Raw genomic sequence first — 22,087 nt, 5'->3', positions numbered from 1 at the left:
TACGTTTTAATCTAATGTAAGCATTAAAAGACATTATTGTAACGGTTGCCAGACGTAAAAATAAACTAAATAAAAATAAATATTTATTCTCCGTTGTGATTTAATCATAATTTTAAATATCTTCAATACGCTTAATTTATTTTAATTTTACATTTGATAGATCACTCCTCTACGTCCTCTACTCTCCTCGAATCAACGTTACATTGTGTTTGTGTTTTTCATAAGTTAATATCAAATTAGATAGATTATAAAATTTTAAAATATTAAAAGTAAGTAAGTAAAATATTAAAATCTTGTGATAAAATTTTAAAAGTGTATTCAAAACATCTCTGATGTAAAACAATAAAAATATAATGTTGTATGAGCACTCATTTTTATTAAGTTTCCTTGTTTTTAAGGAAACAAATAATATAATAACTCGCTCATATTTCATAGTTTAAAATATAATTTGATATTTTAAACTATGAAATGTGTTTCTGTTCTTGTATAGCAGTCATTATTTTTAATATTATTTAACACCACATTTATCTAAGTTTTGGTCATTAGTAGTCATTAGTAGTGTAGTCTTTTCTCTTTTTCTCTTCTAGATCTTTTCTTTTTCTAAAATCAACGCTCACTTGTCAAAAACCATCTAGCCATATAAGTTTTTCATTGTAAGAATTATTATTATTATATCTTTATTGAACATCTAAATAGCAATTATTTAACGTGGTACTTATCTAAGTATTACGTACCTACTTAATTAACATTGCACTATAATTATCATTAATATCTACATATTAAACGAATAAATCATCTAATAGGTATTAAATATCTACATAAATATATGAGACATGTTAATAATATTTATTAATTAATAAACAAAACATTTTAATCCTCTCACAAAAAAATCAGCTTCACGTTATATCCCGCTCACTGCAGGGTAGGCAGAGGAAATATAGAGTTAAGACACTCCGTTCTTCCACTTACAACCTTCGCGTTACAGTCACTCTCTTGTGCTGCTGCACGACAGCCTCAACATAAAACTCTCTCTTAAAACATTTAAAAAATATACTGTCCTGTCTCTACTGATTTTCATTTTTCTTTTTCATTTTATCTTTTAACAAATACATGACAAAAATTAAAAAAAACTCTTCTAAAATTAAATAATTTCACTAAATATTTTACGAGTATGGATTTACTATACTCTAATTTACGAGACGTTCTTGAGAACCATAAAATGTTCTAATTGATAGGAAACAAGGAGCCTCTATGTTCCACGGTGACATCATATTATAAGCTGTCGCCTTGAACTACAATCCGCAAATAACTTTTACACAAATAAGAGGTAAATTTAAATTAAAGTGCTTGCTTTCTAATATAACTAATTTACTTAAGAATTTTTATGAATATTCATAATAAAAGAGAGAAAAAAAGAGAGATTCTTCTGGAAAAAAGTTACCGTACGTTTTTGCTTATTGCACTTAATAAATCTAATTATATACGAGTATACATATATTAGAGATGCGTGTAAATGTAATCATTTATTGTTTAGTAAATATGTTCTGGCGGCAAGAAGCTCTTGACCTTGTTAGTATCCAGTCCTTATTGTGTTCATTATACATTATTATCATTGCAAAACATCATTTTTCACTTAAAAATATGAATATAATATAAATTTATAAGTCAATCTTTAATACTTAAGTCTTAAATCCCAATGCAATGAACTAGGTTCATTGGTTGCTGTTTATTTTTTTCAGCTTCATGCTGTATCCCGCACATAGGAGGGTAGGCAGAAGGCACCTGGGAACCTAGAGTCAAGATACTCTGTTCTCATTAAAACTTCCTTTCTTGTTGAGAGGTGCTCTTTTGCCAGGTTACCAGAGTTAAAGAGAGAGAAAACCACCACAACTGTCCTCAATATAATTATGCAATAAACTGTAGTGCTTATAAAAGTGAAAGCACAAAAATTTTCTTTCAATTACTTATTTATTTTGGATAGATCTAACACCATTGCAAAGTTAATTTAATATACAAAAAAAAACACCAATTCTTTTGAATGCATTCTGGCAATAATTAAAAATATTATAATATTCTGGCCAAGGATAACCACTACTACTACAACATAGCGGTAAAAGGTTACAACTTACGAGTCCGAATAAATACATTAATTTGAAAGCACTGTCTTGTTTTTTCGATATCTGATTGTTTATTTGTCCATTTTTAGATATTCTAGCTTTTCTATTATAATAAATAGATTCATATTGTAGCAAACAATATTTATTTAAAATTTTCTTATATTATGAAATAAAAGAAATAATATTTTATAATATGATCTATCTATCTTTTTAATCACTTCTTTTATATATTTATTATATTATTAAATAAAACAACTAGAAAAATACCCAAAACCCATTATTACCTAAACACTCACATCACACAAGCCAAGTTCAATATCGTACGTATCCAAGATAAATTTTAAAAACATTATATTTGGAAGAAATTTTCGTTTAAAGGCACTTTAGGTGACAAGTGTAAAATAATAAGAAACACGTGAAACACGTAAAACACGTAAATATACAAATTCTAAGGCAGCTAGCGGCGGGCGTGCGACCCACGTCGCCGAGCCAGTCGCACTGCTTGCACGTTTTGATACTTACTTTTTGTATAGTATATTTTAGCGTACGTACGTAATATCCAACCCCAAGGTGAGTGGGAAGTCTCTAGCAACTTACACTTATGTTGTCTTCTTCTATAGACCAAGTTACGAATATCTAAAGGTTTTTTATAAGTTACTTTTAGGGTTAAACATGTTGCAGGTTCCAGAATTACTAGATAGGTCCTTAAAGAATAGGAAATGATAACGGTCCAATACTATGTATTAATTAAAAAGTATAAATATAACAATAATAATAAAAATTGGGACTGAAACAGCGAAATCATAAAAATAATTATAGAATAAAAAGAATTTCCTCAATAAATAAACAAGGATAAAAGCAAACACTAGGAAAAATCTTTGTTATAATAATCGTTAATCAGTGAATGAATTACTTATTTGGTTTTTATAACAGAATGGAAAATACATATAAAATCGAAAAGAACGTTAATATTCACAAAGTCGCTGTACCTATATATTAATCTAAATAATCTTAAGCCCTTATTTAAAAATCGCTCTCAACTTTGAGATTGCTCATGAGATGCCGTTTTTCCAATCTCGAGATCGATCTTAGATTTGAGAGCGGTTTATAAACATGGGCCTTTCTCTAGTGACCTTGCAGTGTCTGGTCATAACTTACGCAAATTATGCAAAATGTCTTAAAAATGTAGAAAATGTACCGGTTTATTTTGTTTGTATTTCAGATGAAATTTTAAATCGCGTGTACAATTAAAGTTTCTTTATTATTTTATCATGTTCATATATTTTCTCGAATAAAATTTCAAAACATCAAAGATTTTATGTATTCTACGTGACTGCGTGACCAATGTGTCAATAAAAAAATATAGGTATTAACTATTACTACAAACATAGTGTGCTTAAACCTTAGAGTCATATCTTAAGGTTGGAAATAACTAACTAATTCTGATAGGATCACTTTGTTGGAACTAGGCTATCTAAGGCTCGCTTACAAATAAATGCTGTTTTCATTCATAGATTATTATATGTGAATGAAAACCGCATCTCAAGATCGACCTCAGAATTGAGAGCGGTTTATAAATCAATATATTTCTACTACCTACTTTATAAACAGATATTATAAAATAAAAGTAGGTATAATATAACTTAAAAATATTTCATAGAAACTGTGCGACATAGTTAGAAATTTGACACACGTACAAAAACAATAACAGAAACGAATAGAAAAACCATAACAATTGTTGTATACTTATTACCCAAGTGATTTGCAAGTGCAAATTGCGTTCGTTCGCACCGAAGAGGCGGTGCCGAGGTACGTACGGACGGTGGTGGTGGGAGGTACGCGACTCATGCACAGAGGCTCTGAGAGGCACATTCTTACATATAAGAATATAAACTTTTTACGATTATTTTTGGACCAATCTTTCAATAAATACTTGTTAAGCAGTTAAATATAGGTAAATTTATAAAATGTTGTAGTTATAGTAAAATTGAGCGACTAGATAATAAATATTTCTTATTTCTAAAATCCATTTTTTGTGACATTTTGCGTTGAGTGACGGAATTCAACGCCGCGCCTCGACATCCTACCATAACTATTAAATTTAAATAATTCAGTCAGACCCTTTGCCATGACGGCCTCAAATAATAGTTATTATTTTATAGTGTAATAGGAAACGAGTAAAGATAATATAACGGAAGATCATGCGTCACTCAAACACACAACATTGTTTAACGATTAGTCTGTTGCTTGAATCAGCAACTCGTAGGTGCCAAGTATACTTTATATAATGAACATACATTATCAGCGTTGTAAACCGATACCCTGGGAACTCCAGGTCAAATAACTAGACGTCGTACTACATTCGAAACTCTCCTACCAGCCGCACCTCACGTACCTATGTAACCATAAAGAAACAAGGCAGGCTGTACCCACTAATTTGCAAGCTGAGTAAAATGTCACTTCGGAACGGGAATTCTGAAAACGCCTAGCCAAGCGCCTTCTAGGTCCAGACAATCGAATCTCAACCGTAGACTCCCAGTCTATAGGCAGGATTCACTACTCTACTCTACTCTAATCTCACGACACTCTCCGCCACCGAAAGAGGCGGTGAGGCCAGTCCTATCGGTGCGACGGGGCCCAACGGTTAAATTCTCCCCTGATTCCCCTCCATGACATTCCCCTGTCATCGCCAACCCTTTACGAGCGTCCATCAAAGCTCGTACTTTTTCTTCAGGGGCGAGCCACTCGCTATCCCAAGATAAATGTTTTTGACATACCTTCAACAAGGTAATCCTATAAGCTTTCCTTTTTTACCCTTTTGGATTACGGAAGTCTAAAAATCACTCAATAACAAATAAAACTACATTAAAATCCGTTCAGCCATACAAAATAAGGCAGACAAATAGATTCAAAGAGGACAGACGCTACGTCTCCGCTATTTAGATTTATAATATGATAAATTATTCTTAGAAGAGTATGGTGGGGACTCGGTCTACGTAAATATTTCACATTGACGTTCAGGAATCGTTTGATATATATAAGCAGATTTTTAATCGACACTAATTTATTATAAACAAAGACGCGGCCATGACTTCATTCTCTGACCGTACGCCCCGAACAATTTGTGCTCTTTTAGATGATTAGCTTTATAGCTCTTTCAAATAAAAAACGTAACATAGTAGCGGCTATTGTTAAGGAGAATTGATACATTATTAGCTGAGAAAATAAAATTTTTATGTCACATAAAATTATAATCATAGTTTTTTCAACTAAATATTTATTTATCAATCGTTTATATTTCTGTTTCTCTTAAAAATACGATACGATAAAGGAATTATTAAATAAATTAATTGATTTTGATTGCACAAAAAAAATTCTCGACATTTGTCAATCTAATTAAAAAATCGACAACTTAAGCAAAAATAGACTAGCACTAATCTAGCTTTAATCTTTTTGAAACTATTCAAGAGTTATAGTAATTTGTGAGCTACATAAACGTGGTGGTGGACACTTAGCAAATGGGCTAATAGACTATCAAACATCATCATCATCAGCTTCATGCTGTATCCCGCACACAGCAGGGTACCTAGTGTTAAGACACTCCGTTCCCTACTTTCTGCCGAATTCTGGAGGCATTGCGTGTTGAGTGGCAGAACTCAACGCCACGCTTAGCCTCGACACCTGAAGAAATGGAAATATAAACATAAATAAATATTTCACTTCCTCGAGTGGGGATCGAACCCACAAGATCGCGTTACAGTCACACCCTTGTGCCGCTGCACCACGACTGCCTCAAGACTATAGCACTGTAGCAAATTAAATATAATATCAATAAATAAAACCCTAACAGTTCCAAACTAGTACTTTAGTCGTAAGTAAATTTTAGTCCACCAAAGTTCTAATATAATAGAGTCAAACTTCTGTATGTGTATCTATAATATATAACGAACTGCTAGGCAAGTCGCAAGGTAACGATGGCCCGTTTCCACACTTTTATGCCCCACTTTCGTCGACATTAGAAGCGTCCCTGCTGCCTGCTATACGTGATTGTGTTAGGCGCGGCATCATGCGGCTATGCGGTCATTTCGGCAGTGCGGCCTACCCCCACAACTTAAAGAAAAGGTATAAAACTTATCAATAGATAGGGTAACAAAGGGGGGAATGAGTTTAAGTTTCAATAGTTCGTTATATTTCCTATTTCCTATAACTCTGAATGGATAGAAATGTAAATCACAATTATGAAAATAAATGAAAATGAAAATAAAGCCGTATTTTCGCTATCTGCTCTGTTATACAAATTGTTTTGCAGAACCAAATGTGGCTTGTCATGTGTGTGTATTTAAGCTAATTATTGAAAAGCCTTGTGCTTGTCGCCTAATGTTCAGTTAAAATGTGAAAATGTGCTAACATAGCAAAAAAATGTAATTAACTAACCTATTGTTAGGTAAATCTGCGACTTCACCCGCGTGGTTTTAAATGGAAATGACTAAAAACTGTGCATGACTATGACACATTCTATTAACGATAGACATGACGTTATGTAGCTTATTGATTTCCTCAATAAATACACTATTTTTTAGCTTCACTCTGTATCACCTGAGAGCCTAGTGTCAATACACTCCGTTAACTATTAAGACACTTCAGTTCCTCACTTTTCACCGAATTCTTGAGGCATTCCGTGTTGAGTAATACTAGAGCAGGGAAATGAATATCCATACCTATATTATAAATTCGAAAGTAACTCTGTCTGTCTGTCTGTCTGTCTGTCTGTCTGTCTTTTCCGCAATCAAGGCCAAACCGCTAATTTAATTGTGATAAAATACTCATATAGAGATACTTGAGGGTCCCGGGATGAACATAGGATACTTTTTTTTTCTCATATTTGTAATATTTTCGTTATATACCAATATATAAAAATAATTAATTTGACAAGGAATTTATTCCGCCATGTTAATAACAATCGTCGCTACGCGTTGCTAAGCAACAGCTTGCAAGAAAACGTCACCCACAGTGAGTTTGCTTAATGCATACATGGTGCGCGCCGATATAGATTTATACAAATCTCTTTATACAAATCATTAACAAAAATTAGATGATTTCTATAATTTGATATTCATCCTTATGAAAATAAATATAATAGTCACTTTTAGCATTTCATCTAGATGGAAATTATAATTTACTGTATAACATTCTAATAAATAATTAAGATGTGACTGATTCCAAATGACCTAGCCTTCGGGCGGCATAATATGACTATGACCGACGCGAACGGGCGGATGACTGATGATTTTGTAAATTTTTATAGATTTTCGAATTACTATTATTTTTTATGTAATTATTTGCTGCTTATAATTAATTTATCTCAGTTCGGTTATCTATACCGATGTTATACACTTAAAATATCGTAATTTTAATCATTTGAGATTTTATTTAATATTGTTCGCAAAAATTAATAATTATTTAATATAGAAAAATGTTTAGTACGCGCGCACAGCAAACTTTAGGTTTTTTTTTCTAATATTAAGAATTTCCTTTAGTTACTTTTACTTCTTTGGTTTGTTCATTTCGGTTACTCAGATATTTTTTCTAATAATAAATCTCCACTTATTATTATTTTTTAACTTATTTTAATGATTTAGGCTTATATTTTCGCGGGCGTAGCCGCGTCCGGGCCCACTAGTATTAAATATTTCATTCCCCAAAATGGGAATCGTACCCACAACCAGTGTATTTACAATCGCATAAAAGACTTTACTTTGTGATGTAATAGTCATCACAAAGTAAGTTCTTTTGTTTTTTCTTTGGCAATCATCTGTCAGTTGACATAATTATTATATCAAACTACCGCCAAAGATTTCGATTTTTTAATTGCCTCGCGTGTGATGTCATGGTGGAACACATCTCCCATATCAAGAATGGGGCATGTATCGAAGTCAGCAGTGTGGATAAACTCTCCCATTACATCAGGTTAGATAAACCGAAACCGAAACGATAACGTCGGGTTTCCAAAAATGTATAATACCTACTAAATATACGCGAATGTTTCGGTCCGATAGTTTTGTTTAAAATCTTCATCATAAATATTTTTTTTCTAACTAGTCTTTTGAATTTATATTCGGAAAAGTTTGTATGGAATCTAAAAAAAATAGGTTCACGTTATATCTGGAATTCTGGAGACATTGCCTAATATAATTTTTAGTATATTAAGACACTTCACATCTGGAATTCTGGAGACATTGCCTAATATATTTTTTAGTATATTATATATATTGTAGGTATATAGTACAGAATCCATTTGCATCTTTACCGTCTTCCTTAACGTTAGGCTATAATTATTTGTATATATATTGAACCACATAATAAAATTAATCTTTAGGTCAGCTTCAATTAGATAAATCATCATTATTTAAATTAACCAACAGAAATTAATTAAACAATTTATATGTAAATTTTGCATGTTATAACCACAAATATATTTCACAAATATATATATATATGTCAACAGGGAGTATAATAGGTCCCTACCTTACTACACATATATTTTTTTCAAGAAGTTAAGTTTTTAGTAAAAAAAAATAAAGTAAAGGTTGTTAGTTTTATACAAAATTAGTGTATATGCCTGTTTGTACTTCCCATTGTGGTGGTGGTAAACTATTTGACATTCAAAAAATGAAGCATGTAACTTTTTATTTTTAATAAAATTAGTTGACCTTAAATAGAAATATTGTGTAAGTCAATTTTTTTATATAAGCATTCCATGGAGTGCTATTCTTTCGAGATCTCAAAGATTAGATCAAGCGGTTTAGATAAGAAAAATTACGACATACGAATAAAAGTTTATATTAGGCACTTAAAAATTAAGTACAAAATAAAGAACATACCTAAAATACGGATGGAACTTCACTAAAAACTTTTGATTTCCAATGCAAAGCATCCATTACGGTTACCTGAAAAAAAAAAACAAATGTCACGTTAAGCTTATTATAGTATTCATATCAAAATTAAATGAATATAATTTTATAAAAATGCTTTTTTTTCTAATTTCTAATTATATGTACATAGATACATTAAATAAAGATTTAATGTGTCAAAATGTTTTTTTTACTAAGCAAAATGTAATAAAGTCGACGGCGTGTGTACTGTACCTATAAACACGGGGATACCAATATGTACAAGTATGTGTTCATCGTAAGCCAAATCGTTAAACCTAGATTGACTACAAACATAAAAGAATTAGGTCGATCCCTAGCGGGTGCTATGGGGGTAGATTTAGACAACCCTGTCATGGTCGAGATTAGGGCGGAATGGGGTGTGGCGGCACCGTGAAATGTCGCCCCATTTCACCGCAACCTGACGTCACGGGCCACTCCTGACATTTCGAATGAAGCAACAAAAAGCACCTAGCCCTACCCTACCCGCGACGACTGATAACTGGAAACCTTTAATATTTTCAACATGCGCTCTTCATTTCCACCATTGCTCGTCTTTTAATGCCACGCTTTTATAGCTCTCCTTGGCATTTATAAGTTAAAAACTCACATACATATTATAAAGTATGTACCTATACATTTTTTATTAATTTTGTGAACTATTAAAATTTGTGTGCTTTTATTATCTATATATATAAAAGGACTTGTCCTCACTGACTGAGGTAAGACGCACGCACAGCAGTAACCACTGTGCGTAGAAACGTGGAATTTGGACAGATGTTTACTTTCGTAATCTGGACATCCACTAAGAAGGGATTTTGAAAAATTTTAACCCTAAAGGGGTGAGATAGGGGTTGAAAATTTGTATGGAAAAAAAATTAAATCGGCACTGATTTTTATAAAATTTGTAATTTAGATTTTTAAAAGTATTTAATTGAACACGTGTTTCATCGTTTTCTAGAATTCTCCCCCTAAGGGCGCAAATAAGGGGTTGAAAGTTTGTATGGAAAAATCTTTAAAACGCCACCGATTATTATAAAATTTTAAATTTAGACTCTTAAAAATGTTTCATTGAAGACATGTTTCGTGGTTTATTAGAATTCACCCCTAAATACGCAAGCGAAGCTGCGCGCGTCCGCTAGTTTATTTATAATATTGTAATCACTATTCATTTCTATTATTAACTGTTAGCTTTGCAAGCAATTGGTGTTATAGGTGACTTGTCATAAAATATTTCTTTTATTGTTTCTATAAATAAATAATTTTAAAATATTTAAAAAATGTTATTTTAATAATTTAATTATTAATGAAACGCATGCAATGATCGAAATAAACTACTTTACAGATAGCAAAGTTTGATGGTTAGAAACATTTTTTTTATTTTACTTTTGCTAGTTGAAAAATCAGGAAAATTCTAAACTTAAAAGTAAATTATATAGCAGATACTATATAATGTGAGTACATATGACGCTGTGGATATCTAAAGTATATGCAATAAAGGAGATAAGATATTCCACAGGTTTACTTAACTTAGATTTAAATTAACAAAAGCCCATTAATATTTAATATTGTAAAGTGACTGTGATAAATGTAACATTTTCCATAGCAACCAATTTGACAAGCAATATAATTAATACAGAAATCAATACTAAGAAAAATTTTATATTATACAAATATAATATAACTAGCGGCCCGCTCGCGGTTTCACCCGCGTGAACTATGTTATTATTAATTTCTGTCTCCATGGCTACGTCCTAGTGAAGTCTATGCAAAATTTGAGACTCCTAGCATTTGTAGTAACAAAGTTTCATACAAACTTTCGACCCCAAAAACAACCCCTTAGAAGACGAATATTGCAAATTCCCGTCTTAGCGAGCACCTACGTTCTATAAGTAACTCCTATGAAAAATTTGAGATTCCTAGCACATGTAGTTTCTGAGATTTCGTGATGAGTGAGTGACCTTTCGATTATATATATATATAATATAATATATTAAACAAATATAGTAATTTTTTATTGTGTTATTAAAACATTTTTAAAATGATGATTACCTATTTTTAGTATCAATTTGCACTTTCTATTATATTGCAAAAGGAAAGTTCAAGGTGTCTCAAGACGACATAGTCTAATTGATTCAAGTGTGAGAGTTTCCACCTGTCACTTAGCCTTCAATGGTTCACTGTACTAAAAATTGTATTCTAAGTAATACATTTATTCTTCCTTAATGCAAAGTAATTTATTATTTTAATGTTAAGATAAATTATCATCATAATAGCCATAGAAGGCAAGGGTCATAGATTCAAATATCAAATGCCAAAAAATAATAATAGTTTTTTATAATACAGATATTTTGTATAATTTAATGAACATGAAAATTAAGGAGGCCATGTCGGCTCAATGGAGAAACATCAGATTGTAAACAGAGTTTGATCCACTCATTGCAATGATTTCATTTCAGTTATTTTTATTTCCGTATAGAGAGTGCAGTATTGAGTTTTTTTTAATTCTGTTTTTCGTAATAGTGATTACATTAGTGTAAAGTGGAACTTAATAGGTCTCAGTAATTAGAGGAAGAGAGGCGGTGAATGCCAAATGGGTGGTTACAGTATTTGAAGGACTGGAAAAGCCAACTTAATGTACTCTTAAGATTAAGAGTTTATTCTCACTTTTTTCACATTTCCACACTCTAGATCACAAGTATTAAAGGAATGGAAAAAATTGAGCATGCATGAAATTTGTCTCTAATTGGAAGGATATGGACCATATGTAAAGATAACATATGGACCATATGCAACAATTATAGTTTTGATTCCCACTTAGGGGAACTAAATGTTTAATATTTTCATTTTCTCACTCTACTGACAAGGCAAAGCACAGATTTGAGTTCCATCATCATTCCATTCATTCTATTGGCATGCTTGCATTTATGCATCAACACAAGGAAAGTTAGGAACAGAAATGTCTTATTGAGAAACAGAGTGCTAACACTCTCTCTGCCCACCCTGCTATGTGCAGGATACAATGTGAAGATAAACGAATCCCAGACATTTGTGAGAATTGTTAATAGTGTGATTGATGGAATGATATATACTGTTGTACTACAATAGAGTAAAACAAGAAATATAATCACTTTGGTTGTTTACATAAAAGGAATATCTTAATGGAAAGATTATAGTAAAATGCCTATGATTGCAATAAATATTACTGCTATTCAACAAATATCACATATTTCACAATAATAAAAAATATAGTCTATTGCTTTGGCTTTTCACTGATAGCTTCATAAATATAATTATGAAACTTAATTATTTGAGATAAAGGGATATAAAATAGAATTACATTGCAATATACGGTTTTCAAAAATGTTTATTTTCGTGATCAGGTTTAATTATATGTTTATAAATTCTGTATAAAAACTTATTAAATCGATGTCTTAGCATTTACCCGGTTACAACAGGTTGGTGGCTATATTTTGGTCAACTATAAATAGACTTATCGTACTGTGACATCGACATGAATATAAACTTTCAGGCGAAGTTTATGAAAATTATATGATTACGTATACCATTTTTAAGTATTTCGTTTATATTTAAAAGTGAAAGTATAGGCAAAACTTGACAAGTATGTTTATTATAAACAATTTATTAATAGTTTCTATACTAATATAGTACTTACGCTTATAAATACAACACTAAAGAGATATATATACAAAAGTTCGATTTGCTTCTATTAATATTTATTTGTATTTAACTGTAGTAAACTTAAACCACAACCACAAATCCACAATTTGCACAAACTGACAACGTTTGACAGATGAATCACAGATATTTATATATGTAGGTATATAAAATAAGTTTTGTTGTACGTGACAATGGTGAAGTAAAACGTTCTCAAATGGCGTGCCTAAAAGCTATAAGCAAATTGATAAAAAGAGAAAATAAAAATTCATCGTCCATAATATTCTCACAAAAACTAAAAATTAATAAGATATTTACTTAATTAAAAGTATTATGTTTGTAGTAGCTAAGGATGTTTGTTATATAATTTAAAATATACTGACTTCGTGAATAACGGTATATAATATAAAAGTTATATTCAATGTCAAAATTATAATTAAAAAATATTCTAATATTTTAACACCAGGATAAAGATAATGAAAAATTATAGGTACTTAAAAAATCTTAGCATTTTCTTAAAACCAATATAAAATTCAAAGTTATGAATTTATAATCTTTAAAATCAAATCCCTAAAAAATATTAAACTTAATTTGGATAAATGTATTCTGTGTATATACGTGCGTACATGTCTTAATGTCAAAATTGTCAAATGCTCGAATAACTACTAAAATTAGAAAAACGTTGTTTACGCCTTTAATAAACGTATAATAAATAATTCAATTATATACATTTTAATCAATAATATAATAATGAATATCTCTATAGAAAAGAAAAAAATGGATTGTTCTGCATTGCCAAAGGGTTGGCAAAGAGAAGAAATTATAAGAAAATCTGGATTGTCTGCAGGCAAAGTTGATGTTTATTACTATAGGTAATAATTATCATTTTTACATAATATCCTATAGATTGCAAATATTAATAAACAAATTTCTGAATAAAATGATTGTCTCTGTTACACTTTGTTAAGTAATTATATATTTTTTTTTAATAAGACATGTTTTACCATAATGTCTTATTGATCTTTTACCTGTATTATATTATGAAATTACCATTAAGATCAATATTGCGTATATGGACTTTTATAAACAGTAATATAAAATCAAAAAAGTAACTTAACTAATAAAAAGTTAGTAACAGTTTAAAAAATCCACTATTATAATATTTTTATTCATATCACTTAAAAACGTCATAAATCACTAAAAAACATTAAACATTATTATGAGTATTTAATTATTGTTGCAAACAATCAATATTCTGAAACTTCATTGCTACTTATTTTTAACATACTAACTTTTCATAGCTGAGTGGTTTGTCGTGACAATAAATTTTCTATAGCCCAACAGGTAAAAAGTTTCGCAGTAAACCCGAGCTAGTGCGTTATCTTGGTGATAGTGTGGACTTATCGTGTTTTGACTATCAACAAGGTCAAATTAACACAATGCTCCTGTGCAAGGCCAAGAAAGCTCGAGCTCAATTTGATTACAGGTTCCCCTTAGTGTCATATCTCACTTGTGTTGTGTTCATTAGTGCAGTCCCGCTTTGTGTTACATTTTTACATGCTCTATCCAACAGCTTGTATCTGCGTAATCTACATTTAAACTTCTAAATTAATCACCACAATTTAGGCCACAACTTCAAATGGAAGTTACAAAAATATAGTTACAAAAATACATACAGTTCCACCTTGTAAAGCTTTTTGTTATTACCACTTATGTAGTTAGCTAGTTATTTTACTATTAACATCAACACAATGCTTTCTTTCATGCAAGCTTCAAATATAATTTTAGCAATGAGGTTGTTATATCATTAAAATTTTTAAAGGCACAAAAAATATATTACATTTTATATTATAATTGTTATTATTTTATTTCTGAATTGTTATTCAAAGTCTGTTAAAGTTAAATTAATTATATAAAAAGAATCACAAAATATTAATTTCATTAGTAATATTTGCTTTTATAATTAGTAATGATTTAAGGGATCATCAAGTATTTCATTCTTTATAAAATGTTAATAACAAAGCCTAGTTACTACATACTAGCATGACTAATTTTGCATGGTAATTCATGTTTTATTGTGTATACTTGATGTTTGTAGAAATACTCTTTAGGTATTTGGTTTATGTGTAAGAATTGTATATGTTTTGTGTTTGTTAAATAAGACAAACCATACTGTTGTCTTTTTACAAATATACTTCTAACTTTAATATTGATACTGTAATGATATACAGTAGAAACTTGATTAATATATATTCTTAGTCCAACAGAAGAATTAATATCTGGATAATTAATGAAATATGTGTGGAAATGAAATAACAGTACATTTGTATACTCTTTGAAAATATTTATTATCATTAGTACTTTAGCTCACTATTTCAAAATTGGTCTTTCGTTGAAATGTCTCATTTCTACAAATACATGTACAGAACAGCCAGCAAATTACGGTTGCCATGAAGTTTTCTGAAAATGACACTCGGAAAGAAATAATCAAATGTAAAAAAATATATAATATATCCATACCTATATTATAAATTCGAAAGTAACTCTGTCTGTCTGTCTGTCTGTCTGTCTGTCTGTCTTTTACGCAATCAGGGCCAAACCGCTAATTTAATTATGATAAAATACTCATATAGAGATACTTGAGGGTCTCGGGATGAACATAGGATACTTTTTTTTCTCATATTTGTAATATTTTCGATATATACCAATATATTAAAATACTTATTAATTTGACGTGCAATTTATTCCGCCATATTAATAACAACCGCCGTTGCTAAGCAACGATTTGCAAAGTTGCTTGTTAGAAAATATCACCCAAAATGAGCTTGCTTAACGCATCTCTATTGAAAACTGAAAATAATTTCATAAATATATTTAATAAATATTCGTATAGTTCAAGCGGGCGTAGCCGTGTTCGGGTCCACTAGTATATATATAATAACTTTAGTACGGCGACAACTATTTGATAGTCCAATTTGTTCCATATATCAAAAGCCCTATAATCGAGTGTCTATTGTATATCATTATTAAATAATTATCATATGTATGTGTATAAATATTTTTTATGAATTTCACAAATTAATATTTTTATATCACAGGGGTGTTCGTTCAGACACTTCACTTGTGCCCCCAATACGACAAACTGCGTCTATATTTAAGCAGCCAGTCACTGTTTACAAGACTCAAGAAAGTAAAGTGAAAACTGACCTCAAACAAGGCACACAAGAAAAACCGAAACAACTCTTTTGGGAAAAACGTCTAGAAGTAAATTACACTACATTTTATATTATAAGCTTATTTTATATCAATATTATTGTGAAATTGTTGTTCTTGTTGCATTTAAGCGAATGATTATGTTTAAGTCAATTTCATGTACCTGCTCTGATAGACAAAATGTGGCATTGAGTTCTACCACTCAACACGTTTTGACTCTTGATAGATTGGAGCATCGTCTGAAAGCAGACAACTGAGTCGGAGTCTTAACAATAGGTTCCCATTGCCTTCCCTGCTATGTGAAAAAAATCGAGAAGGAGGTTTTATTATTATTAGTTAGCTTAAGAGTGTATATATAAAACAATTTTTATTAATTAGGTACCAAATTTGTTGGTGCTAGCAATTTTTTGTAAATAATGTTCTCATTTCAATTATTTTGAAACTGCTTTCAGGGACTGACTGCCTGTGATTCTAATGGGGTAGTTGGGACAACGTCTCTACCAAAATATATCAAACCTCTGGGGCCGTACACTTCAGACGCTACAACAATACAGTCCTTAGCTACAGCTTTACATGTTTCATCACAACCCATTACAGGTAATCTTAGTAGGGGATTCCTTAGATAGAAACTAGACTGTCAACATAGATACTCTTTTCATAGATACTTTTTAGGTCGTTAAATTTAGGTAAAAATGAAAACAATTTGAGTATAATTTCGCTTTGCTCTGTATGCCGTATATAGTAAGGTAGGCAGAGGAAATCTAATGTTAAGACAATGTTACCCACTTTCCGCCTAATATTCGAGAAATTGGGTTTTGAGGTGCTAAATTCAACGCCGTGCTTAGTCGTGTCACTAAAGCGAAAATCATTTCCCTAAGTATATCCCCGTAAACTATCGCGTAAATACATAATATCATTTAAAAAAAAAAACAAAACAACATCCACAGGTCAAACCGGATCAAAACAAACAATAATAGAGAGTCCTGGAGTTTTTTTAAATCCGGACCAGCCATTGATAGCTGCGGTGACCATAACAAAGGATGACCTGCGTCGGCAAGAGGAGCGTGTTAAGCGCGCGCGTTTGAGGCTCCACGAGGCCCTATCGGCCGCATAGGGGTGCGCCGGCGGGGTCACCTCCGCCGCCTCTCAGGAAGAACCTGTCGAACTGATGCTCCCAGACTCTACTGCTGATTCACCTAAGCCCTCTAATTCTGAATGTATTGCTGATAGTACTAATTAGGTTTTTTTAGATTAGGTGTCAAAGACTTTAAAGTTTTTTTTTTCTTGTTTTGTTCTATTAATTGTCATCAGTCAATAATGACAATAACGAGTTAGACTGGATTATTTATGTTGATTGGGTTGTGCCATTGCCCCAACTTGACAAAGGGTATTGAGACTTACCCAATGTGCTTTCGCTTTAAGTGTGCTAGAGCTGAGTTCTCAAGCAGTTTGGTTGTCTTTAAGTTTTATATTTTTTTTAACTTCATGCTGTATTCTACATAGAGAGAGGTAGGTAACAAATGCCAATACACTGCATTTCCCAGGCACCGGCCAAATTTCGACACGTAGCAGCACAGTCTAGAGCAAGCTAATGAAAATAATAATCTTCTCTGAGTGGTAATTGGAACATACAACTACAGGTTTAAAGTCTGACGCTGCTATAATCAGTTTGGTTGGTCTTTTTTATGATTATTATAGGGTTTTAGAACCCAACATACCAACCCATGGTCTTCAGCTTCAGACAATGTGCTTTCTTGTTTAGCATCCCAGTTTATAATTACAGCTGTGAAATGTAACATAAAAATTGTTGAATTTTATAATGAACTTGTGAATTTTCGGTAAAAAAATGGAATTACTATTGCATTAGGTGTATTTAAGTAATATAACATTAATATTAAAGTTATTTTTAAGATAGCTTTTATATATTTTATAAATTTGAATAAATGTGCGAGTGAGATAGAAATTAAATGACGAATTAAGATTTATATATGTGATTGGCAAAAACAAATAAAGCTGTTCAAAATATCATTTAAATAATGATATACACATTTTTCAACTGTACATCATTTTTCAGACATCATCTGTACCTTAACATACAGAATAAAAGTCATTTCCACAGATTGGACTCCACTTATATATAATACATGCATGCTATATAAATGAAGTCCAAATAATAACCCTGTATAACTAAATAAATAAATAAATAAATAAATCTTAAAAGTAAGTGTGGTTTATGTAATAAAAGACCATTATTTTAAAACATTTGACTTTTATTTTCTCTCAACTCTTTTAAGCTAGTAAACTTTAAGGCAAAAATGTTAATTACATTAGTGTGTTAGTTGTTAATTGAATCACAACCGTAATACTAATGATAATTTGTAATAAAAATGACAATAATAGCTATTTTAAATGACTACAAGTAAAAATGTATTCTTTATCTGCAAGATGGACGGGCAGTGAATGTTTTACAGTGGAGACTCGAATTATCGGCACTCAACTATATCGATTCCGTGTTACTACACTATCAACCAAATACATATTACACTTACACATTTCAATGTAGAATGATAGGGGGAGCTGACACCATAGAAATGTTACTAATAAAATACACCCTAAAAAAAAAAGAAAAACGTTTACACAAACATATCTGCTAACGTCCAGATAAAGAAAGTATCTTTAGATAAGCCCATGCATTTGATTGAAAGATTTATTTAGCTTCACACTGTATCTCGCATATCGAGACAATTGATTGGTGGATCTAAACGCCGCGCTTTGTCAGGTTACCAGAACGAGCATATTAAATTAATTCATTCTCCTGAGTAGATATCGCATCCAACGTGAAAACGTGACAAATGTGTTATTTATCGTCAGAAATGTTTTATCATAATTTATGTATTTAAGATTTATTTTGCCAGTATATTTTCAAACTCCATCATACATTAAATTAGAAATTTGGAGTGCCCAACAATATGTCCAGTTAATTCCGGTATCCACAGTATTTTTCTTACAATTACTGGAACAATGATTTAACAACAATATTTGTCATAAAAAAGCTAAATCTAATTTTAAAATTTGCTTGATAAAAATTCTTGTGAAATAAACATTGGTTAAAATTATTAAAGTGAATATAATATGACTAGATGTTTTTTTTTTTTTCATTTTTTTTGCTTACTAACAGTAAGCATACTTAGATTAAATTTAATAAATATTTTTATTTAAGAAGTAAAGTAAATTACACTTATACTATAATAAAAAATTACAATGGTATTATTTGTAAAGGCCCCATGCATTATTAAATTTCAAGCAAAAATTTTACTTCTAAACTTACATGATAATTTAATTTCTGCTAATAACTAGATATCAGACTATATTTGTCAAAATGGGACTAAGTATTTGTGCCAATTATTGTGCAGTTGTTAATAATAACATAATGTAGAATATTAAATAAAATTTAATTAACTTTAAAATTAATTTAATATGAAATAGATTACTTTAAACAATATAATCTGAAACCACTTTGAAACAATTATTCAAGATTTATGATATGTTAGTTTTTACCTTAGATTATTCATAATATAACAGTTGTTTATATTATTCCTAAGGTTTAACATTTATAAATTATGTAATGTATGATAAATTTTGATATGTTATGAGATCATTGAAATATTCAAATTAATTTTATAGTATATTAAGTCCATGGATAAAAATTCGAAAAGAGAACCGTACCAATGACTAAATAACTAAGAAAATAACATTGAATTAATTGTGATTGATAATCTGGCATTCTCCTGGAAATAATGAAAGTTCTCCACTTACTATACATATTGTCCACACCTTCTAAATTTGCTATAGACAAGTGATGAGACGGTATTCTTTTCCCAACACCAATGCGTCGAAAATGTTCATTTATTGTGTTTTGATCAGATGTTGGAGTCGGACCTACATTCATTTTACTTGAACAAATCCAGTACAGCACAGGGCTAGCAGAAGCTAAAAGTCTTGTAGAAACTTGAATATGAACAAATAAAATGCAAAAACATGTTAAGAAAACTATATGAACAACATAAACAAAAAAAATTGGATCATTGGCCCCAAAACCTTTGGAATATTGCTTATGTCTATATACTACTTTATTTGCATATCCAAAAGTGAATACATTGTCCTTAAGTCCAAGTCTTAAGCACAATCTGAAATTATTTTTTATATATACTAAGCAATGATATAACAATATAAGAATAATAGGGGAACCTAACATAAAATTGGGAATCTGTTTAACCTTATAGTAGTTTAAAAATCCCACTTCCCAGTAATGTTTTTGTACGTAAGAGTATGATAGAGGTAATGAACTATTACACCAAGGGCTCTCGGCAGATCCTGGTAGTAAAAATTCAGTATTAGATAAGAAATCTGGCAAATTATGGTCACTATGAGTGCAGAACTTAAAATAATTATAGGTTTGAAGCAAAACATATGGTATTATAGCAATAATCAATGTTAGACATAAAGCTATACAAGATGTAAATAATGGTAAAAATAAAAATGGCATTATAATTTTATTTTTTAAAGTTTTGAATTTATATATAATTTCTGGCAAAGTTCTTTCAATTACATTTTTATAGCTGGTGTATAGTATAAATCCCAAATTAATAATGCCATTTGAACGACTTATCATAGACAAACCTGCAGGCAATGCACTAGTAATATCTATATTTGCAAATCTTAAAGTTTCATTTTCTGTACATTTTAACATTGTATAAAATGACATTAATGCAAAAAGTGATTCTGAATATGGGGCAGAAAAAAATATACTTGCTGGATTAACACAGTACAAAATTACTGATTTATACGCTTTGCATTCACTTCTAAGAATTCTTATGCTTAACTTGTGTAGTACATCTGCAGATTTGATAAATACAATTAAATTTACAATAGTAGCAGAAATCAATAAAGAACTGTGGAAATTTAAAAATGTACCTAATATACTATTTAATATATATGCAACATATCTTACAATTAACGGGAACAGTGGAAAAAATGCCAAACAGTTTTCGTATGTATATCCATATTGTGCTATATGCATAAAATACTGTGAATCCCATCGAGTTAGACCGCCTAAGATTGTACCAATAATAACATCACCTTTGTTTTTACGCAATTGTGGATCTTCGGGGCTCAGGAAAACATTTGCATCATGATCAGGTATAATAATATTGGAAACAGCTTGTAGAAACAATATGAAGATTCTGGTACTAAATGCAAACCACAATATTTTCTGCCTCGGAGTGTACATTGTAACCTATAAAACAATATATTACTAATATATAATAGTATTTTTATATCATTAAATAATTTTATGTTATTGATTAAAGGTAACCTCAAAAAGGTGGTTTCTAATATTTAAGAGTTGTTGAGTTAATTTCTTAATGAACTTTTTAGTACATTATAATAAGAAACACTTGGTTCTACATTAATGAAACATGGATTGTTTTAAAGATTACATGTTTTATTTTAATTTTTGTCAAATATTCTTTGACAATGCAGTAAAATGTAAATAGCACAGAATGTGGTGATGTGATATACTTGACATTGACAGGTCAATTTAAATATTAACTATTTTTTATAGAATTTATATAGTTTAAATAGAAATGATCTTTATTTAAAATATATTATGAGTATAAAAACACTTTTTACTGCATAGTAAATGTATAGCCAGTATTTCAACCTCGTATTTCAATATAAATTGCTTTTATATTTTAAGTAGAAAACGTAAAAATCTAACTTAGTCTGAAAATGTTTCTATTGACCCATTTTACGATATTTTCAGAATAAGTTGTAATTGGTATATAAAATTATTTAATGTTATGTTTGTCAATTTAACATTTCTATTATTAAAATAAATATTTTATTTTGTGTTACCAATACAGTTATTTTTTTATACAAAAATGCATTTTGCAAGCAACATCCAAAGAGAATCTTGCTTTCCTATATTATATTAAGTGTGTTTTTGGAGGTTGAGCAATCAGAAGTCGCGTACGTGTAGGTTTGACCATCTAAATAACAGAAATATGTATTTTCCCTTGAAAATATTTTCTGTAGCGTCAAATTGAATATGTACTAACTGCACTGTCTATAAGTAATAGACTATGGTCT

The 22,087-nt window shown here is 30.3% G+C and overlaps 3 protein-coding genes across 5 annotated transcripts in view; 1 reads left to right on the top strand and 2 right to left on the bottom strand.

Annotated features, from left to right (window-relative positions):
• Positions 1-12,876, bottom strand: part of ATP8B (ATPase phospholipid transporting 8B) — a 49,808-nt gene extending 36,932 nt beyond the window's left edge. The window contains exons 1-2 of one of the 3 annotated variants that reach the window (XM_085185095.1): positions 12,723-12,876; positions 8,999-9,064 (exon numbers count right to left, since the gene is read on the bottom strand). The gene's annotated coding sequence lies outside the window, so the exon portion shown is untranslated. Of the gene's footprint in view, positions 1-2,401; positions 2,617-8,998; positions 9,065-12,722 lie in introns of those variants that run through there. The other 2 variants (XM_085185096.1, XM_085185098.1) reach the window with 2 other exon arrangements.
• A 470-nt stretch (positions 12,877-13,346) lies between these two features.
• Positions 13,347-18,197, top strand: MBD-like (methyl-CpG-binding domain protein 2). Its single transcript, XM_085185126.1, has 5 exons — positions 13,347-13,596; positions 14,061-14,210; positions 15,823-15,988; positions 16,390-16,534; positions 16,885-18,197. Exons 1-5 carry the CDS (start codon positions 13,475-13,477, stop codon positions 17,049-17,051), a joined length of 750 nt encoding a protein of 249 aa, XP_085041252.1. The 5' UTR covers positions 13,347-13,474; the 3' UTR covers positions 17,052-18,197.
• PIG-V (phosphatidylinositol glycan anchor biosynthesis class V) lies at positions 18,187-21,514 on the bottom strand. The gene is made up of 2 exons (XM_085185109.1): positions 21,312-21,514; positions 18,187-21,233 (listed from the first exon to the last, which is right to left on the bottom strand). The coding sequence occupies exon 2, from the start codon at positions 21,225-21,227 to the stop codon at positions 19,626-19,628; it is 1,602 nt and encodes a 533-aa protein (XP_085041235.1). The 5' UTR covers positions 21,228-21,233; positions 21,312-21,514; the 3' UTR covers positions 18,187-19,625.
• Positions 21,515-22,087: the final 573 nt, after the last annotated feature.

Source organism: Heliconius melpomene, chromosome 4 (genome assembly GCF_056956725.1).
Source record: "Heliconius melpomene rosina isolate 202511_hmr_F chromosome 4, ASM5695672v1, whole genome shotgun sequence".
Lineage (NCBI taxonomy): Eukaryota > Metazoa > Arthropoda > Insecta > Lepidoptera > Nymphalidae > Heliconius > Heliconius melpomene.
The sequence above is the reverse complement of the archived record's forward strand: the minus strand, read 5'-3'. Positions and strand labels throughout refer to the sequence as shown.